Source organism: Lepus europaeus, chromosome 1 (genome assembly GCF_033115175.1).
Source record: "Lepus europaeus isolate LE1 chromosome 1, mLepTim1.pri, whole genome shotgun sequence".
Lineage (NCBI taxonomy): Eukaryota > Metazoa > Chordata > Mammalia > Lagomorpha > Leporidae > Lepus > Lepus europaeus.
In genome coordinates this window covers 144,307,290-144,328,028 of record NC_084827.1, presented here as the reverse complement: position 1 = coordinate 144,328,028, position 20,739 = coordinate 144,307,290, and the positions used below count along the sequence as shown (strand labels likewise).

The 20,739-nt window shown below is 47.3% G+C and overlaps 1 protein-coding gene across 1 annotated transcript in view; it reads right to left on the bottom strand.

Moving 5' to 3' along the window:
* Window positions 1-20,739, bottom strand: part of LOC133758554 (aldehyde oxidase 1) — a 70,279-nt gene that overhangs the window by 11,194 nt on the left and 38,346 nt on the right. The window contains exons 20-27 of the mRNA XM_062189737.1: window positions 18,614-18,710; window positions 15,088-15,212; window positions 13,525-13,658; window positions 12,467-12,554; window positions 10,108-10,194; window positions 8,761-8,952; window positions 6,932-7,159; window positions 1,282-1,377 (exon numbers count right to left, since the gene is read on the bottom strand). Coding sequence (XP_062045721.1) covers window positions 1,282-1,377; window positions 6,932-7,159; window positions 8,761-8,952; window positions 10,108-10,194; window positions 12,467-12,554; window positions 13,525-13,658; window positions 15,088-15,212; window positions 18,614-18,710 — 1,047 coding nt within the window. The remainder of the gene's footprint in view (window positions 1-1,281; window positions 1,378-6,931; window positions 7,160-8,760; window positions 8,953-10,107; window positions 10,195-12,466; window positions 12,555-13,524; window positions 13,659-15,087; window positions 15,213-18,613; window positions 18,711-20,739) is intronic.

The following is a 20,739-nucleotide window of genomic DNA, read 5'->3' as shown; positions in this document are numbered from 1 at the left end:
TTTGGTAGTTCCCCTCTTTCTCACTAGCAGTATGGCTTAATAGAGTTTGTCCACGACTTCCTCAAGGACACAGAAATATAGAGCCCATCCACAAGGCTTGGCTTCCAAAAGATCATCTATGCAGACTGCATAGGCTTACAACATATAGAAGTCTCTGGTGGCCAGATGAGGAATATACTGAAATCCTATCCCCTCCCACCCAAGATGGGGAAAAGTATGACCAGACAATTCTCAAGTGACATAGCTTCTACGTAACAGCTCTATAATCAGGAAACTGTAAATAAACTAATAATGAGATACTGTCATTCACCTGCGAAATAATAATCCATCACATTCAGTATTGGTTAGCAGTATAATGAGATGGGTACTTTCTGGAGAATGATTTGGTAATATGTATCTAACAATTAAAAACACGCACACCTTGTGAACCAATAATTGTACTTCTGGGAATCTCCTATAAGAAAACAGTCACTGATGGGATCACAGGTTAATGTGCAAAAATACTCACTGAAATGTTCACCAGTGAGGAGATGGTTAAATAAATTATGCAATATCTAAATGCAAGCACTAAAAATCATGATTGTAAAGAACTCTTAATTATAGGAGAAAGTACTCACTGTATATGCGGGTGGGTTAAAAAAAATAAGGATACAAAATCATTTAAAAGATGTTTATAATTTTTTGAAAAATAAAAAAGATGGAAAGATTCCCCCCGGCCAGAGCCATGATTATTGCTAACTGGTAGAATTATAGGGCCCTTAACATATTGTCCTGCCTCTTCAGAATGTTTCATTATCTACTATGCTCCTATTACAATTAGTAACGTAGCACAAGTAGCTCAAAATTAATCTAAAATAAATGAGCCAAAAGGAAAAACTGGTGAAGTTTGGCTAGAAATATCAAATGTAATTTATATGGTTGATGGTTCACAGTCCTTATAAAAGGGACAAGAAATGATACAATACATCAGAATTATTATTTTATTCCTCACATTCAAAAAGATAATTCAATTATAAATATACCCAGAGGAAAGCGGCAAATGAACAAACAGCCTTCTTCAGCAATGAAACAACCTGAGACTCTCGTCCCTGTTCTTTGGGATATTCATTTACAAAAGTGGCTTCTGTACCCAGTGTCTGTTAACAGGCTCACAACATCAGTTGTCAAGGCTGAAGGCTCCTATCCTTTATCTTAAAAGAGAGATTTTATATTTAAACCGTCTCTCTCATGAGCGTATCACCAAGCTGATGGCCAACATAACCTAGTCATTTGCATTCTTACCTGAATCATTTTAGTGTGGACACCCTGCCCCATTTCAATCCCACCGTGAGTGACCAGAACAGAACCATCGAGGTACACGTGAACCAGGGCAGCAGCCTAAGCAGAAAAGACAAAAACCGGTTTTGGCGATCTTTTTTTGGTTGGTATTATCACACAATGTGTCAGTTAAGATTTGCCTTAGAAGTGACTTCCTCTTCTCCATGCCCCTGGCCCCTGCCAAACACAGACACAGAAGCCTTTTGCGCTGCTCTGAGATCACTGAGCAGGGTCAGCGCCAAGTGGGGTGTGCACGGCCTTGTGATCACCCCCACAAGAAGCTGTGCTGTCCCCAGAGGCAGAACTACGCTCCTCGCACCCACACTTCCTAATGAGGGCATGCCAGCCTGCTGGAACCTCCAAGGCGACCGTCTTATCCTGCTCTGCCCCAGTGCACAGCATCATTTTAGGTTTCTTTTTGCAAGGAGCTTCATTTTAAAATGTGCAGTGAATAGACAGGTGGGAAAGACAGACAAGGATTGGCTGTACAGAAGTAAAAATGAAAAATCCAGGCACGATGGGCTAGACCTTTTTATGCAAAATGAGCTAAGCCCACCCTAAGTCATCTTGGCCCAGAATTATGGAGCTCTGGAGTTGACAGAGAACTTGGAAGGACTCTTATCCAATTGTACAGCTCCAAGACAAGGATCCAAGAAGCTTTGGCTTCTTCCAGTCCCAGCCACTGTGGCTATTTGGGAAGTGAACCAGCAGATGGAAGATCTCTCTCTCTTTCTCTCTCTCTCTCTCTCTGTAACTCTGCCTTTCAAATAAATACATAATTTTTTTTAAAAAAAAAGCTAATTTCTACTCTTATCCAACCACACAGCTCACAGAATGAAAGGTTCCTGGAATCACAAACCACCAGACTCAATGTGAAACACATGGTACCGTTCAGAAGAAAGGATCTTCTTCCAAGTGTCTGTGCTAAAGAGCGAGGAGACCTCCCAGGAGGACACAGAAAACAGGGGTGGCTTCTTCACTTTGAGTCTCCAGTACAAGAGCAGTATCAACCACAGCACATGGTCTAGAGAAAATGCTCCTGCGTGGTTGCACTGTGGCCCCAGAGGGCCGGCAAGGCAACCTTGGCAGCGGCTTGGATGGGAAGCCCCAACCTCACAGATGTGCTCTGCGTCTGCCAGGTGTCACTCAAAGCTCTGTCGCCTAGGTTTCTTAATATCAAAGTTTCTATGCAGAGTTGTATACCAATCTAGGATTCAAACAGGGAAAGTCCAAGAAATTCCAAAAAGGAAGCTAATTTCTGGGGCTGGCATTGAGGCGCAGTGGATTAAGCCTCTGGTTGCAACATCAGCATTCCATACGGGCACCTTCGAGTCCCAGCTGCCTCACTTCCAATCCAGCTCCCTGCTAACACGCCTGGCAAGCAGCGGAAGATGGCCCAACTCCTTGGGCCCCTACACCTATGTGGGAGACCAGGCTCCTGGCTTTGGCTTGTTCCAGTCCCAGCCATTGTGGCTATCTGGGAAGTGAACCAGCAGATGGAAGATCTCTCTCTCTCTCTCTCTCTGTAACTCTGCCTTTAAAATAAATAAATAATTTTTTAAAAAAAAGCTAATTCTACTCAACGAAAATAGAATCTTAATAAGCTTTAATTACTTGCTTACATCATTTGTAAGCAGCCCTGGTCCTAAGGCAAGTCAGAGGCCTTGCATGTCAATCACCAGGCAAGTGCAGGGAACGCATCATGTTCCCGATCAATGCTCTGCCCAGCAGGAGGACTGGCACAGCCATCCGAAGCCGGTGGGCCACACTTAGAAAACCGCCTGTCTATTGGTATCCAAGGGTTCACATCACCCCAGTGAGTAACAATCAGAAGCCCATCCTTCCAATTCAGACATTTTTGATAGTGAAAAACAGGCTCCATTTATCTGGACAGCAGATGTAAACTAGAGCTGTATTGGCAAATTGGGGACATCAAGATACCATTTACCTGAGGACAAAGGTGCAAACATCCACAGCCCAAGGGAGAATCCGAGAATCTTGGTTCTATAACTTTTTGTGTCTGTTTAAGAGGGGCAGAGAGAGAGGTAACTCCCTCCTCCTGGTTCACTTACCAAATGAGAACAGATGAGGCTGGGGGCTAGACCTAAACCAGGAGCCTGAAACTCCATCTGAGTGTCCACGTGGGTGGAAGGGACTCAAGTACTTGGGCCATCATCTCCTGCTTCCCAGAGAACACACTGGCAGGAAGCTGGGGCCAGGAATGCAGCCAGGACGTGAACACAGGCACTCAGTATGGGACGATGATGTCCCAAGTGGTGTCTTAACTGCTGTGCCAGATACCTACTCCTGAGTCCGAGAGTCTTGAGCCAGAACACCTATGCCCAAAGATCCCAGGGAGATACACCAGAGTGTGTTTTACTCTCTACAAACACGTGGTTTGTGGAAACATCATCTTGTGCTCTTGGTCATTCATTCTCAAGACAAGATGGCTAGGGAGGGGCATCCTCTGCCGAGAGCCCAGAGCTGACTGCTCTGGAGTTGTGCAGAAGATGGTAGGTGATGTCAGCCACGACAGTAACTTCTGGGCTCCTGTCTGGGGCTCTTTGTTGTACTCTGCTAGATTATGAACCCCCTGGAAGAATGACCTAAGGTATCCCTTGCAACGTGACATAGTGTCTCTCGTGTAGCAGGTACACAGGAAATGTTGGACAAATGAGTCTGCATTAGCAAAGCAGCTGGGTCTGTCCCTTAGGCTTGCAGACTCCAGATTTGACCTTGGCTCTGCGGAGTGCAGGTATAATTGGTAGCTCGACTTAGCACATGGTGATTGAGCTGCAATTACAGTGGATTGGGCCTTTCCTACATTGTGTGACCCTGCTGGCGCCAGCACTCTGCCTGCGTGTCTAGGGCAGCACTTTTATCAGAGACCACTGAGTAATTTGTTCCACGTGGCGCTGCAATCTCCTCTGCCCATTTAAAATGTCAAATTTGGTTCAGTTAAGTGGCACCACCGGATGGTTCATTGTTAGCAACACAAAAGATAATTCCACAAAGCTTCATCTACAAAATCGGCACAACTGGAGCACTGGCACAGATGGGTCTCCAATATCAATAGAGGCCTTGGTGGGCGAAACTGAAAGCTTCAAGCAGCAACTGCTGGCGCTGGTGAAAAGTTAGCTTTAATCCCACAGGCTCCCAAAATGCCTCAGCCACCCAAACATCTTAGATTCTACTCTGCCCGGTGCCAGGGTGAGGCACAGGAAACATGGTGATGTTGTCTGTGGCCTCTGGGGCTCACATCTAGGAATTAAGTACATCACCGGCCAGGTGCGTTGGGCCCCTCTGATGTTGGGCAGTGGCCCTGCGGCTCTGGGGGCAGCGTGGGACCATGAAGACACGCGGGGTCTGAGGCTGGGGAGTACTGAGGTCCGACCCTCGTCCTGTCACTCTATACCTGGAGGCCCTCGGGCGACACCGGAACTCTCCATGGGCTTTGGTTTCCCGGGCCCAAACCAGGAGATTCACACCTCCCAGCAGAGAGGGGAGTGGGTGAACCAAGTGGGAGATCACGGAGATGCACGGGGCCATCATTACTGATGCCCTCTCTATTGGCTCTGCTTCAGAATAGAGTCTTTCCACAAACGCCTCTGGGAAGCAACTCTGGCTATGTAAACTCTCTCAGTCTCAATTTTCTCATTGCTAAAATGAGGATAAAAATCTTACAGGTTGCCCTGAGTGTCTAATGAGGTAAAATCTAAACAGATTTTTAACACAGTAGATGCTCAGTGAGTGTTATTACTTTTGTCCCCTTTTTGAGAAATGTCTGATGAGGGAAACAGACCAGAATCAGGGAGGAGAGCCCATGTGTCTGCACCCACAGCCTGGCACTCGGGGTTCCCGCAGCACCCATCACAATGCAGAAGCCCTCCCCTTACCCCGAGAGGGAGAGTCACTGCTCACAAACTCTGTTTCTGGCGGCAGTTTTCCCCCTTTCTCTTTAATAAACATGTTTCGCCTTTGTTTCTCAATCCCAGCCTCCCAACGGTCTCTCTCAACTGAGAGAGGTGTGTGCAGGTGACCAGAAGGCTACAAGGAGACCGGCGCTCGTCACCTGCTCCTCTGAGCCACCACCTGCCTAAAGTCAAAGCCACATGCAGATGTTTAAAGGATGACACCAAAGCTCACCGCGGGGAGACGGGTGACCAGATGGGTATGGGAATGGGGATGGACCTTCCTAACCGCTTGTCTTGGCCTCCTATGCTCCCTCAACACACAAGTAATGCACACTAACACTCTTTTCACAGCTCCTGCCTCCCTCCTTTATTCCTATTCTGTCATCACTCAACATACCTGCCATGCCCTTTTGTGAATTCTGCAAAGGGGAGGGATGACGAGGCTCTGTGTGGGCTCTGCCAACTCACCTACGTACTTGTCCAGCAATGGGGACAGTGTAAGAACCTAACCGGGGTCTCCCACCACTGCTATATGAGGGTATTACAGAAAGTTCATGGAAAAATGGAATTGAAAGACATGATTATTTTGGTGCAAAAAATATTTGAAATCCCTGTGTATAAGGGGGTCTTCAAAAAAGTTCATGGATTTCAGATTATAAAAACTATGCATGGGGGCCAGCACTGTGGCGTAGCGGGTAAAGCTGCCACCTGCAGTGCCAGCATCCCATATGGGTGCCAGTTCAAGTCCCAGCTGATCCTCTTCTGATCCAGCTCTCTGCTATGGCCTGGGAAAGCAGTAGAAGATGTCTCAAGTCATTGGGCCCCTGCACCCACGTGGGAGACCTAGAAGAGGCTCCTGGCTTCGGATCAGCATAGCTCTGGCCATTGAAGTCATTTGGGGAGTGAACCAGGAAGACCTCTCTCAATCTCTCTCTCTCTGCCTCTCTGTAACTTTGTCTTTCAAATAAATAAATAAGTCTTAAAAACAAACTATGCATGGATTACAATTTTTTTCACCAAAATAATTTTTTATTCCATTTCCACAAACTTTTTGAAACACCCTCATATAATGAGGTTGAATAGGGAAGTCCTTCACTAGCTATTGAGGTTAAATGCACTCAGGAATGAACAGTGAAAACAGCAAGTGGATTTAGCTGCCAGGCAAGGGGATTTATTTCATCAATTAAAGAAATTAAAACTACTAGAGAAGTTTCCCAGTCCTCCCCTTCATATTTCTAGTAGATATGATCTGAAAAATCTCCTACAGTTTGTGTAATAAGTTACTTAAATTAGTCACTTTTCTGAGTTTAGCTCACCCCAACCCACCCAAAAGCCTTGCAGCCATGGTCCATGACACAGAAATACAGAGTGGCTGGAAGAAGAGTTTGGGAGGTCCCGGGTCCCAGCCTCTCATGAGCCATCTGGGGCCCAGAGCAGCTCACTCGGCTGCTTATTGCCAGGGCCAGGAGAAATGTTAGGTCTTGCAATTTCGCAGTAAGAAAATTTTCACCATCTGTGGGGATGCAGGCAGAGGAGCTCTTGCCCTTTCTGGAGTAAAGCTAGTTTGATTACTAATAATTCTGGAGAAGTTCAACAGCTGAACATCGCAATCACATGCTAATCCCACCTAATGGAAAGTTTCTTTAACACCGTTCAACACCATGTCTGGGTGGCATTCCCACTGTGTCTGGAGAACTGACCTGACCATAGGCGACCGAGCCAAGGCCGACGGGATACTTGAGGGGGATGATGGCCAGCCCTCTCTGCTTCCAGTAATTCTCGGCATTGAACTTTTCCACAGCCACTTTCCTCTGGAAGTAGGAAGACTTGGCCAGACACTCGTTCCAACACTGGGTCAGGTTCTTGGCATTTATCTCTTGTTTATAGGGAGTTTGATCAATTTCCTTGTAAAAGTTTATGGCTCGGACCTAGGAAAGAAGAAATCAAAAGGCAAGGGAGACCCCAGCAGACACAGCAGCATCAGTCCTGTCCTCCCAGTCTGCCCACTCTGCAGTGTCCATGCCGAGTTCTGCCTCGTCCTTGCTGAAGCCTTATGCAAGGTGCAGCACGGCCCTCTTCCTCTACCGACTGCGTTAGCCCCTGCGTGCTTTCTGCGCTGCTCGTGCACACGTTCAAAGGGAGGAGTCCTTTCCTTATACCCCATGTAACCAAACACTGTCCAGGGACGCTGCTGACTCTTAATTTTAGTTGCATTCGTGCACATCAGGTAGAAAGGTATCCGGGCTACATGATTTAGAGTATTCAGATATTTAGGGTATTCAGACAGACAAGCATAAAAGTTTGTTTAAACACAACCAATAGCTAGGATGAAGAGCAAATGAAAAGATTCTATCCCAAGGTGTCTGAAGCAGAGAGAATTTTCTTGTATTCCTACCACTGGCAACTAAGAACCCCTAGCTAGGATCAAAAGACGCCAAGCACCTGACAGGCCCAGTTGAGAAAACTCCTTGCGTGGCCAGCCCCACCTCCCCAAGCTCACAGGGGCCATCGCAGGCACACACTCTGCTCCCCTGACCCCCTGACTACAGGAAGACTGGAAATTCGTGAGCTGTGACATTCTCGGAAGCTATCCTCTCCTCCCTCTCTCCTGGGGAGGAAGGGGGTCTCTCTGTGATTCTCTCTCTTGTGCCCCCAAGGGTGACAGAATTTGAAGATGAGGGGCTGGTAGGGGACAAGGACCCCCACAGACTCAAGAGACACACAGAAGGTGGTTCCTGCCAATGGCAGTTGAGTGGAAAGAAGGAGATGAATTTAATCGAGGAGTGGGACTTCGCAAAGATTGCTGGGACACAGAGCAAACACCACTTGGGGTGCCAGCTGAGGGTCAGCTGGAGATCTAGCTGACCCTTACCGGGAAATGTCAATTGCTGGGACACCTGGCAGCAGTGGCAACATACTTGGAAAGTGGCTCCGTCTCATCAAAGACAGGAACCTGAGCGCCTTGGGAGAAGTCGCATGGGAGAGGCTATATGTTTCCTCGGTACCGCCCCTTCCTCCCTGCCCCCACGTCACAGCAGAAGTCACAGCGGAGGAGAGGGTGAGAGAGCACTCAGCACGTCTCCCCACCCTCATTCCACTCCAGGGTCTGGGGGTGCAGGAGACACCCTCGAGGGAGGAGTCCTTGTTAGTGAATGAAGTTGAACCTGGGACTTAACTGAATAAGGACCGGTTGAGCAACTGCAATGCAAACTTTATGACAACTTGGTTGAGACGTTAGGGAAAGGGGTTTAACAGAACTTGCTGGAGTGGTCACAGCCCCCATTCAATGGGAACTTCTCACGGGACTCTGGTTGAGAATCCAGCGCCTCCTCCCCAATACCCTCCACCTCGGGCTGAATGCGGCCGAGTCCGGGTAAGACGAGCATCACTGAATTTCGGAGTCCCGGCTCCGCCTCACGCAGTGAGTTGCGCGGCCTGGATCTCAAATTCCTCCGCCTGCTGGACCTCCCAGGCCCTCCCACCGCAGGGACTTGCTGTCTTTTCGCACGGGAGGCTAATTTAGCGTTACCTTCTCGGGGGACAAACCGCATTTGGCTGCAACTTCCGCGACACAGCACTCGGTGATGAGCCCCGCCTGGGGAAAGCCGAAGCCGCGGAAAGCCGTGTTGGAGGGAAGGTTGGTTCTGCACGCCCAGCCCCGGCAGCGCAGGTTGGGAAACTTGTAGGCGTTTTCCATTTTCAGGAGTCCCATTTCTATGACCTGCAGGAAGCCAGAGTTGATGTGGGAAGACCTCCAGCCCCTCTGTACCTGCGGCACCACTCGGAGGCCTCGGACCAGAACCTGGTCGGAAGTGGCAGCTCCTGTTCACGCGGAACATGCCAAAATACGCCCACGCCCAAAGAAAAACAGGTCGTTGTAAAATGCTTTTGAAGGGTCTGAACAATTTTTAAAAAAATCATTAAATTTTCCTATTTTAGAGCAAATGCACTTTTTTCAGGTTTCAAGTATTTCCCAGAGTCCTTGAAACATTCGCTCTGGGCCTACTGAATGCAATGAGTGCCATATTCTGGCAAACAGCGTTTGGTCTCACGGACGGAGTCTCAACCAGGAGCAATCCTGCCCCCCCTGCCCTCCACCCCCACCATCTACAGGCATTTGGCAAAGCTTGGAGGCATTTCTGGTTGCTAAGACTCAGTGTGGGGACCACTGACACCTGGGTAGGGGGCTACTGATATCTCCATGGTGGAGACCAAGGATGTGGCTCAACATCCTACAATGCACACGATGGCCCCTGCAACAAGGTTATCCAAGTCCATAACGTCAAGGGGCCAAAACTGACACAGCCTGTTCTGGCGCCTGCAGGTTGGGAAAGAGTTCTATGTAGGCAGCGGAAACTGGGAGCTAACATGGACTCAGGCATGGCCAAGATCACTGGGCTCACCTTATGGGACCAGGAAGTAACTAACACTTGGCTATCCCTGCAACGATGGTCTCTCTACTTGTATAATTAACTACTATTTCACTGTTGAACATTCTCTGAATTGAATAATTCTATGTTAATACTGTTCCCAGGGGCCGGCACCGCGGCACAGCAGGTTAACACCCTGGCCTGCAGTGCCGGCATCCCATATGGGTGACAGTTTGAGACCTGGCTGCTCAACTTCCGATGCAGCTCTCTGCTATGGCCTAAGTCTTTGGGTCCCTGCACCCACGTGAGAGACCTGGAAGAAGCTCCTGGCTTCGGATCGGCACAGCTCCGGCCATTGCGGCCAATTGGGGAGTGAACCATTGGATGGAAGACCTCTCTCTCTCTGCCTCTCCTCTATCTGTGTAACTCTGACTTTCAAATAAATAAATAAATCTAAAAAAAAAAATATTGTTCCCAGATGTGAATTTGCTCTTTCCAACACTTACAAATAATGACTCATCCAGGGAGTAGCCTCCATTGTTATAATGTTCCACGTCCAAGGCCACGATCCTGCCATCGTTCATGAATCCAGCCTGGGGGAAGACAACTGATCTTTGAAACTGACTTTGAGGCCAAGCCTCTCTAGAGTTTATTCTGTCACTTGTGAACCCTCCACTAGGTTTGGCAGGGATCCCTTGGATATATAAGTAGACGAGCCACATAACCTCCCTGGCTCTCTGTGAAATGGAAGTAAACGAGGTAACACATGGAAAACTGCAGGCAAGCGACTGAAACACAGTAAGTGGTCTCAAAAGACATGATTGACACTATTGTTATAAATATTATTAACCTCCTGGCCCCCACATACTGTCTTCTCAGAGCTTTCGTCAGCACCAGGACGACGATGTGCATAACCACAGCCTAACAAAAGCCCACGCTGGTGAAGGACATTTCTACTTCCTGGGCTTTCCGCCATTCGACCCCTAATTCTTCACCAAACTCATTCGCGTCCCTCCAGACTGACTCCTTCTTACCTCGTCTCTTTCTGCCAGAAACCTTCAAGTCCCGCTGTGGTTTTAGTCTCCATTCTTCTCACCAAGTTTCCCCACTAAATTCTATTTGACTTCACAGCATGATGGCTCTTGGACTCACTTCTGTGTCCCATATCATAGCTCTGAGTTTAGCTGCTTTGTGACTGAACATGTCTGATGACCCACCTGCCTCATGCTCTCTCCTTACCTAGCCATCTTGCCCCTGCCATCTGATTACCCTCCCCGGAGTGTGTCTACTTACGACAACTGACTGGTCAGGGATCTACCTGGTTCCCCTTTTTCTTATGAGATTCAGTCTGAACTTCCCACTCTGGGACTCCGGGCATCATCTAGACCAACCCGTCTAGTTTTCCTCTGCTCTCCAGGGAGCACCGTGTGTTCAGCCCTGCTCCTTTCAAACACGCCATGTCCACTGCACCGCAGCGGGTTTGCTCTTCCTCTTCTCACCACCTGTCTGCCCTCTTTTTGCCTATCCACACTGGAAGGCCCACTTGTTTCATCTTCTCTAAGAAGTTTCCTGTACCTACTCCAACTCACTCTCCTCTCCTCCCACAGTCTTACTACCTTTGAACCTGGGATTGCTATGGCTTCATATGTATAAATCTCATTTCCACCCCCAATAAAGTAATCTCCTTCAGGGCAAAGTTAACTCTAGTAAACCTTTCAGGACTAAACCAAATCTAAACTATAGCTTAGAATGAATGTGACTGCAAACAGATACAAGCATCACCTTCAAAAATATGTATGTGGTTTTACCAGTTGTGCTCCCACAATGCTGTGCATTCAGCAAACCATGCTGTCCTTCATCCCGGGCACACAGAAAGACTACATTTCCCAGCTGCCCTTGCAGTTAGACAACCAAGTTCTGGCCAAAGACTTGGGGCTGGGACCATGGACACTTCCTGCTCCCTTGCTTCCCTTCCTTGTCTGCTGCCCTCTGCAGCAAATACATGGAGGTCTCTGAACCCCCAGAGCGGAGCCATCAATGGAATATTCCGTGCTTGCACTGTCCAGGATGGTAGTTACTAACCACATAAGGGGGCTGGGCACTTGAAATAGGGCTGATGCAACTGGGGAACTGAATTTGAATTTTATTCAATGTAGTTCATTTACATGTACATTTTAAAATAGCCATATGTTCCTAGTGCTGCTGCACTGGACAGCGCAGTCACTGGCTGGAAAAAGCTCTAGTCTCGGAACGATACTGTGGGGCAGAGTTCCACACCCTCGCTGATTACATGGGGCTGGTACTTGAGCAAGAAATGACACAGTGAGGGTCTAAGTTCCTGAGAGGTTTTGTTCAAGCAGTTATCCCACTGTGACGAGTACAATTATTTCTTATAAATGAATACTATTTTTTTTACTTATGCAAGTTTTTCTGGGAATTTCTGGGATACAGTTTTATAAAAGCATCTTAGATATATTGAAAAATGAGGAACTCATTCACAAATAACTGCAACTTCACAAAGCCCTATTATTAAGGGAATTATTCAATTTTTACCTCTTTGGTATGTGGGAATAAGTACGGTTATCAGATCTGCTTTCACGGCCCTAAATACTCAGGTTTCCCAATTATGCACTTAGTAGCGGCCAAAAGTACTAGTCAGTGCTTTCTTCAAACTGACATCTTTGAGCAAAGTGGGTCAGCCAGGAATTAAACAGCACAGGAGTAGAAAGCTAACAGAAGCACCCCTGCTGATCTGCTCCCTGTGTCCCGTTAGAAAAGAGCCTCCCCCACAACGTGCTCTCTGCATTTATGGAATATGCTTTTTCCATAACGGAAATCATCCCCATCCCTGCCTCTTGGACTCACTTTGTACTTTCCAAGGTAAGGGTGGCGCCCTCCAGTAATTAACATGTCTTCTCCTCGTTCCAGAATGCAGCGGACTGCACGACCATGTCTACCAGGGGAAAAAAGCAAGAAGAGGAAACTCTTTTACCAACTGTATTACCTAGGGGTTATGCCACTTCTGGGGAGGGCCTCACGGTATCTGCACACATGCCAAACCACCAGAACCGCTCCATGCACTCGGCGTCTGCCGACCTCAGGCGCACAGTGCCTGCTCTCCCTTTGGGCCAGGACATAGTGCTACTTGGTGGAGGGAGACTCTCCAGTGCCAGACGCTCCATGGTATTGCTCCGGGGGGTCTTGCCCGCCGTGATCACAACTCGGCTATCAGTAACTGGCCTCAGGGTCGTGTCAGACTGGCTATCGGTAGACGAACTCAGATGCAGGCTGACTGCCAAGTATTGCTGGATAGGACACGTCTGGAATCAAAGTCTTTTGGCTTCTTAAGAAGGAGGAACTGCCATCTATTACTTGAGAAAGAAATGCAGCCTTCCAGATAAGCCTGCTCCATAGAAAATTGCCTATGGTCATGTTTTAAGATCCTCAAAGCCAAATGGCAGCATGTAGACATGACCAATGGAAAGCTCCTATTTAAATCAAGAGAATCTATCTATCTATCAATTATCCATGTATCTATTTATAGAGACATATAGATATATATGGTTCAAAAGGTCACATATAGGACCCTATATGAACATAGGTCCGTCCAACTGGTGCTAAGAACAAGCAACCCCCACCCTACTCATTCAGGATTAGTTTCTATCTACTTTCCCAATATTATAATATTTTCACTGTGGTTTCCATTCTTTTTAGTAACTGATTCTGATTTTGGTTCTTATAGAATATACATTAAATATATAGAACAAAGAAGATATCAATTGGCAGCCTATTTGTGTGTTTGTAGATGATGTGTGATTTTAAATGATCTTGGCCCAGATTCTCTCTCATTAATCCCGATATTGAGAGTTTTCAGTGTGATTTCACTTTATTTTTAGTATATTTAGCAGATTTTCTCCACTTACTTGTTGGCAGCAAATGCGGCAATGGCTGCCATAATGCTGGCTTTGAACGCCTTCCCCCCAAACGCCCCACCAACACGTTTCACGTGGCACATGACCTTGTTCACTGGGAGCTTCAAGACTGCGGCAACCATGTCCTGTGAATAATAACAGCTCTCGTTAATCTCGCCCACCTTCAACCAGGACTTTCACTGTCGCATTCATGACCGTAACGAAAGGAAACTGTCCCCTGAAACCGGAGCATGACAGCCAGTGTGCACTCTGATTCCATGACGTTAGAGAAGACGCCCGAACTGTGTGGTTATCACAAATAACAGCAAAGTCCGATAACCTTAGCACACATCCCCAACTGATCTCAGAGATATCTGACTGTAATGACACTGCCAAAACTTATTAATATCAAGTAGTTCTTGCGATAACAGTGTTTTGTTTTTATTAACAGTTTTTTGTATTTCCCTATGGACCACATCTAGAAGATGCTTTTCACTTGAATATTTCCCTCAGGGTGTTTCCTGGAACAGTGGGACTCCGTGCCCTTCCTAGCCCCCCAGCTGGGGCCCTCGTCCTGACCTCTTCTGTCTCTGCTGGAGAAGGGGCACCTCCCACCTGCCATTTGGGTTACTGCTAACATTGGCCAGGTGGTCTGCCCTGGAGGCAGGTTCCATTCTTCTTTGCCATCTTCTGTTTAGAGGTCATCGAAGTCTTACACAGAGAGAGCAGAGCAGAACAGGACTGGGATGGAGCGCACCAGACCCTTCTTAGAGTTCCACCTTCTACAACACCCCGTTCTCTACATCCGCACATTCCCACTCCTCTGATAGTGGCACAGGCTGCTTACGGGCTTCTGCATAAAGATCTCTCTGCATCGTGCCCTTCACTTTGACACAACCTCCCCTGGAAGTACCCGCCATGTTAGCTTGGGCAGTCATATGTCATCCCTCCCTTCACGTGTGCATGTTGCCTGGGGTAGGAGACACGGACAACAAATGGCTGCACAAGATAGGAGTGAATGAATATGTGAGTGGCATTTGATTTGCTGTGGAATTGCCTAAAACTGGCCTATCTTCTCCTGCCATTTACACAAATCTCACTGTAACCATAAATTCAAAAATAAGTCTCCTCTGTGGGACTCCCTAGGTGAATTCCATCCCTTAGCAAACTCTCCTTTCCCTCAACTACTCCGCCCATGGAAATCTGCTGAGCTGATACAGCAGCTGGCTTTACCCTTGCCAATACTGTTTGCTAAATGCCTTATACATGTTAGGCATTGCACGGTTTTGAGGTAGGCCTTCCTCTTTTCTCCTTTCTGTTATTAACAGTGCCAAGAGCAGAGCATGATTGCATGACTGATTTTAAAGATCTACAAACAAAAAGCCGCTCTGTCAATAATGCTCTTTCGAAAGCTTTGAAGTCATAGGGCTACCAACACCCAGATCAATGTGGCTATTCATGCTCCATGTTTCTTCAGCGCCTAAAGAAATGACATTGTGTCTCAAATTGCTCTTGCTATATCTTGCTGGGAGAAGCCATTTAGCCACAGCCCAATCCACAACAGCCTCACGGTACCTGGACATGTTTGGGAAACTGTGTAGATGCATAGACATCCATTTCTTGATCCTCTCCTTTGGGCACAACAAGCACACATTGGGTTTCCATATAAAAATGTTCCTGACCTCCCATATGTATTTCACCTGTTAGGAGAAAATGCACGCAAGTCAGAGAAGCACTCAGAAGCAACGGGTGGTGCCCTTCGGCTGCTACTCCATCGTGCAGAACTACACCGAGGGTCCGTCTGCTGGGGCAGGAGGCTGCACCGTGAAGAGCCACAAACAACGGCGTGGGGTTTTTGGTGCACCTGCTGACGGGGAGCAGAGTTCTGGGCGGACAGGGACTCTGTTATGCTAGGTCACAGGATCCCAAGGAGAGGTGTGTGACTTTCTAGAGTCAAAATACTGTGGCACTGAGAGCTCCCATTCTGGGACAAGATGAAGTAGATGTGCTTATCCCTACTCCTCCTGTTACATCCAGAGAACGACTCCAAATGTTCTACAATAAACAAACGCAAGGAATATGTACATGGAATATATAAAATGGAGTCATTTTTATTATAGTCCACTAAGACAGAATCAAGAGGCCATGAGGAAAATCGCTCAGGTTGCATAAGCCTGTTCCCAGATGATCTCTCAAGCCCAATCCCAAAGGCCTGATGGTAATTCTAAGAATACAAGCCGTATCTGCAATAGCTGGCACTCGCCCACCTGAACTTGCCAGCCCCAGCTAACTTTCTTTCCAAACAACTTGCATAACCTCCACCTTCCCCAGCAATACCCTAACCTTTTTTTTTTGTTCTGATATTCTAGGGGCCACTCTGGTCTGTGTGTATGTCCAGATTGCAATTCTACTTCTTATAGATTATCTCCAAGAAGTCCTGTTCTTGGGAGATGTATCTTTATATTTTTATTTCAAGCTGACAGAGGACCCCGGGAGATGGAGAAGAGAAGGCCGGCCACCTGGGGACTTGAAGGGAGTTCAGTTTTGCAGCAGTTGTTATTCCTGGCCTCATACATCTCAGACTGGATCTGAAGAAGCCAGCCATCCCAAAACCCCAAAAAGCAGTCAGAAGAAACAGCCCCAAGCAAAGCCTACTCTCTAGACACAGACCTTTTGGACAATAAGTACTACCCCAGCTGAACACCACAGGAAAACTGCAGCCCACCAGTGCCTGCAAAGGTTGGCCAGGAGCTAGCTCTCCCCCTCATCAGGCTGTGATGAGAGCCCAATCCCTCTGCATGGTGGTGTCAGTGGAGGTCACCTGGGAGCTCCCACTCTCCACCTGGCAGTCACAAGGCATCACTCTGAGACGCGCAAGCCAGGGAGGCGATGCTACAGATGTCACCCCTCTTCCTTCTCTGCTCTTCATGAATCAGCTCATGCCTCCAACATTTGCCATATTTTATGAACCCAAAGAATCACCTGGAAAACGTTAAACAGTGTCCTTGTCTACCATGGATCCTCCAATTACAGAATCCCGAGAAAGGGCAAAGAAAAATCTAGGAATTCATCCCCAGGAAAAATCTAGGAAACATCCCCAGGAATTCTCATGTAAGAACATCTTGGAAACACTGGGTTTGATAAGTGAACACCTGCCAATGGGTGACCTCACTCCTAGACAGCCTGAGCCAAGAACAGAGACAACATTAGCCAAACCTAATAAGCATTGCTGCTGCTCCTGGTCCCTGACCGCTCCCTGTGTGGCAAGCACACTTGATTATCTCTCCTAATCTCCGCCGAGCACCCTGGAGATTGCTTTCATCTTATTCATATGATTTTAAACAAGAAGCCAAGCTGAGATCACAGAGCTAATTATACAGGGAAACGGATGGGCGACACTGCAAGGTGTCTTTTCTAGAGCTTCCAGATGTCACTCTCCACTCAGCCCCTGACTGGCTTCGGGGCCAATACAGCTACAGAGTTTAGGGACGCAGCAGGTTTGTCCCCAAGTGGCTGGTCTGACCAAGCACAGGGCACATGGCTCGGGCTCTGCGGCTGGGAGGAGTGTCTTCAGACTCTACCTGTACATGGAATCAGGGTTGGGGGGCAGGGAAATGCAGGTTTTTAACATGCAGTAGGGGCCAATATCCTGGACAGTCACTTAAAGACTGTGCCAAACGACTTCTCCTCATACCCTGGCACGCGGTACAGGCGGCTCATGTGCGTGCAGCAACTCCTTGGGCCAAACCGGGGGTCTCCCGAGGCAGGACTTCAGGACAGCCCTGGCTGCATGGGTGATGGCAGCACCTAGAGAGAATGGGTTCTTCCCACTGTGACCACCAGGCTTGTTTTTGTAGAAAGGGCAGTTTTGAGACAACTGGTAAAATTTGAAAAAGATCTGTAGGTTATATAATAGTCTTGTGTCAATGTTATTGTCCTGCTTTTAAAAAAAGATTGATTGAAAGGCAGAGTGACGAGTAAGAAACAGAGAGGGAGGGTAAAAGGGAGGGAGAGAGATCAGGCAATCTCCTATTTGCTGGTTTACTTCCCAAATGGCCACAATAGCCAATCCTAGGTGATGCTTAAACCAGAAGTCAGGATCTCCACGCCAGACTCCCACAGGGTTGGCATTTGAGCCTTATCTGCTGCCTCCCATGATGCTTTAGTAGAAAGCTGGATTGGAAGTGGGGTAGCCGGGGACAGGAACCAGCATTACAATATGGGATACTGGTATCACGGTTTAACCTGCTGCTCCACAATGCCAGCTCCATAATATTCTGATTTTGATAACTGTATATTTATATAAAATAATGTCCTTGCTTTAAGGAAATAAACACTGACGTAAATTTAGAAGTAAAAAGGCATCATTTCTTCAACTGCCAAATGGCTCAGAAAAAATATAAACAGAAAAGATAATAAAGCAAGTAGCAAAATGTTAATAAGTGGAGAATCTGGGTGAAAGGTAGCTAGGGGTTTCTTTAGCATTTCTACTGTTTTTCTGTAATTTTAAAGTGAATTCCAAATAAAAGTTGCAAAATTTTTACTGGAAAGTTACAAACAACACTTTTCTAAGGAGAAAATTCAATTTGAATATCAAATTGAAATCCAGGAAAAAGGGAGAAAAGGAGAAAGCAGGCAAAGAAGGAGGGAGGCAGGGAAAGAGAAACTGAGACAGAGAGGATTCGAGAGAAAGAAACACGGGCTCTGGAAATTCTAAGAGAAAAGGCTAATCCATTCTCTGACCAGCTCTGTCAGTCACAGCTGCTGTGTGACGCTGGTCACCCTCCGTAATCTCTATAAGCCTCAGTTTCCTGACCTGCAAGATGGGGATAATGATATTACACTGCAGGGTGGTGAGGAACGAGAAATGAGATGACACGTTCAACCATCAGGGCAGGTGGTCTCACGTGGGGGCTGCCAAGGGCACAGTCTCGCCTCCCACGTGCCTCCCCACTGCGGGCTCTCCACCCACCCAGAGGCAGAGGCTCATATGGGCTGTGAGACAACTTCTGGACAGCAATGGAAGTGTTAAGCTGGGCGCACTCAGAAGGCTCCCAGGGTGCTTCTCCCTCCCCACCATTTTTTTTTCCAGATGTTTTACCTTCAAGAATTTGATCAACCACTTTAAATGCTTCATCAACGTTTCCATATTCCAGTTTCCTTTCTGGCTCGAAGAAGGATTTCTGCCGTATAGCCTCCTGGAAAGAGAAAAGAAAGTGAGCAGGCGGGGCAAGAGACCCAGCCCTATGTAGTGGCCACAGCTGCTGGCAGGTCGGCTGAGTCTGGGCAGCAATTCTCCCTTCTCTGAATCCTGGACGCCTTCACCATGAACCCTGCGGAGCCAAGAACCAGGCTTCCAACTCCCCGGGAGCAAATGTGGATGTGTCCATCAGTCCAATGACACTGAGTATGCACAGAAAAACCCAGAATCTGTTCCAGAATCGTGTCCAGGCCGACTATTCTCTTCATTCCCCAGCCCACATTATGCAGCCCGGGCCACGCAGTACAGGGGCTCAGAGCTTTAGCTCTGGATCCAGAGTTTCACTCATTTCCGTTACTAGATGTTTGGACTGTGGGCCCATTATGTTGCCTGTCTAAGCCTCATCTGTAAAGCAGACGTAAGAGTGTGTGCAGGGTTCCAATAGGGTTGTGGTGAAGAGAAACTGAAATGAGACATGTAAAGGCTGACGCGGTGTATAGTAAACACTCAGTGAGTGCTGGCTGAAGACACTGCTGTGACCATGGTCATGGTGTCTGCCTGCTGGCCCCATGCTCCTCCTTTGGGGAGACAAGCACCCCATCTGCACAGGGCAGTGGAGCCTGGGTCATCCAGAGCTGGAAGCGAAGTCCATTATAAACCCTGCTGGGATGTAACGAATTCACTTATATGAAGGTACATCAGAAAGTTCATGGAGAAATAGCATTAAAAGACAGGATTATTTGGGGGCAAAAAAAATCTGAAATCCAGAGCCAATGCTGTGGCTCAGCTGGTTAAAGCTGCAGCCTACAGCATTGGCATCCCCTATGGGCACCAGTTCAAGTCCTGGCCGCTCCACTTCCAATCCAGCTCTCTGCTATGGCCTGGGAAAGCAGTATATGATGGCCCAAGTCCCTGGGTCCCTGAACCCACATGGGAGATCCAGAAGAAGCTTCTAGCTCCTGGCTTTGGCCTGGTCCAGCCCCAATCATTGTAACCATTTGGGGAGTGGATGGAAGATTTCTCTGTCTCTCCTCCTTTCTCTGTGTACCTCTGCCTCTCAAATAAATAAATCTTTTTTTAAAAAGTGTGAAATCCGGGCATATAAAGGATCCACAAAAAGTTAATTAAATATGCACAGCATGAAAAAATTATATGCGGATTTCAAACATTTTTGAACCAAAATAAATTTCTCTTTTAATTCCATGTTCCATGAACTTTTGAAGCCTTCGTGTACACAGGCCCCTAATGGTATACATAATCCAGGATGGAGCTGCAATAAGCTAGGTTGATTTTCTTATTTATCCTTGAAAATGTGTCTTTCTGTAACACAGCTACTGGCTGGCAATGGCACATGGCAGCCTTGTCAGCACTATCTACCACAGATTCTTGTCGATCCAGGAAATTCCAGCCTGCTGGCAGTTGAGGGTCCTCTTCAGTCCGATCCCTCTGTCCTCCAAGAGCTGTCTCGAGCTAGTGTCACATCCTAGCGAGTGTTCTGTGATGATTTTACCATCCCCTCCTTTGGCAAAAGGAGGATGGCTTTGTTGCTTTTTAACACTGAGGCGTGCAGGTTGGTTAACAGAGTGTTTGTTGACTGACTCCTGGTGTGACCTTGGGTCACTGTGTCTTTTGCTTTACTCAACAGAGAGAGGATAACAGTGTTTACCTCACAGGGTTGTTGTGAGCACTGAGTTAGAGTGTGAAACTGACTTAGAACTATGTCGTACAGTGAGCTTCTGCACCATGCAAAACTCGGAGCATGCTGTTGATGACGAGCAGAAATTTTGGTGGGAACCATAATTTTTTTCACCATGATAATCTGCCTGACCCCTTGACCCAAGAGTTTTGACAGAGTTTCCCCATCTGAACTACTACCCATGCTAAAAAGCATAAGCAGGGTTAGACCTTAGTGGTAGGGACAGAGACCTAATTGGTTTTTGTCCCATTTCTTTGGACAACATAATTCCTACAGGAATTGATTCACATGATTTTCTTATTAATCTAAGACTCACATATTCTGGGATGAA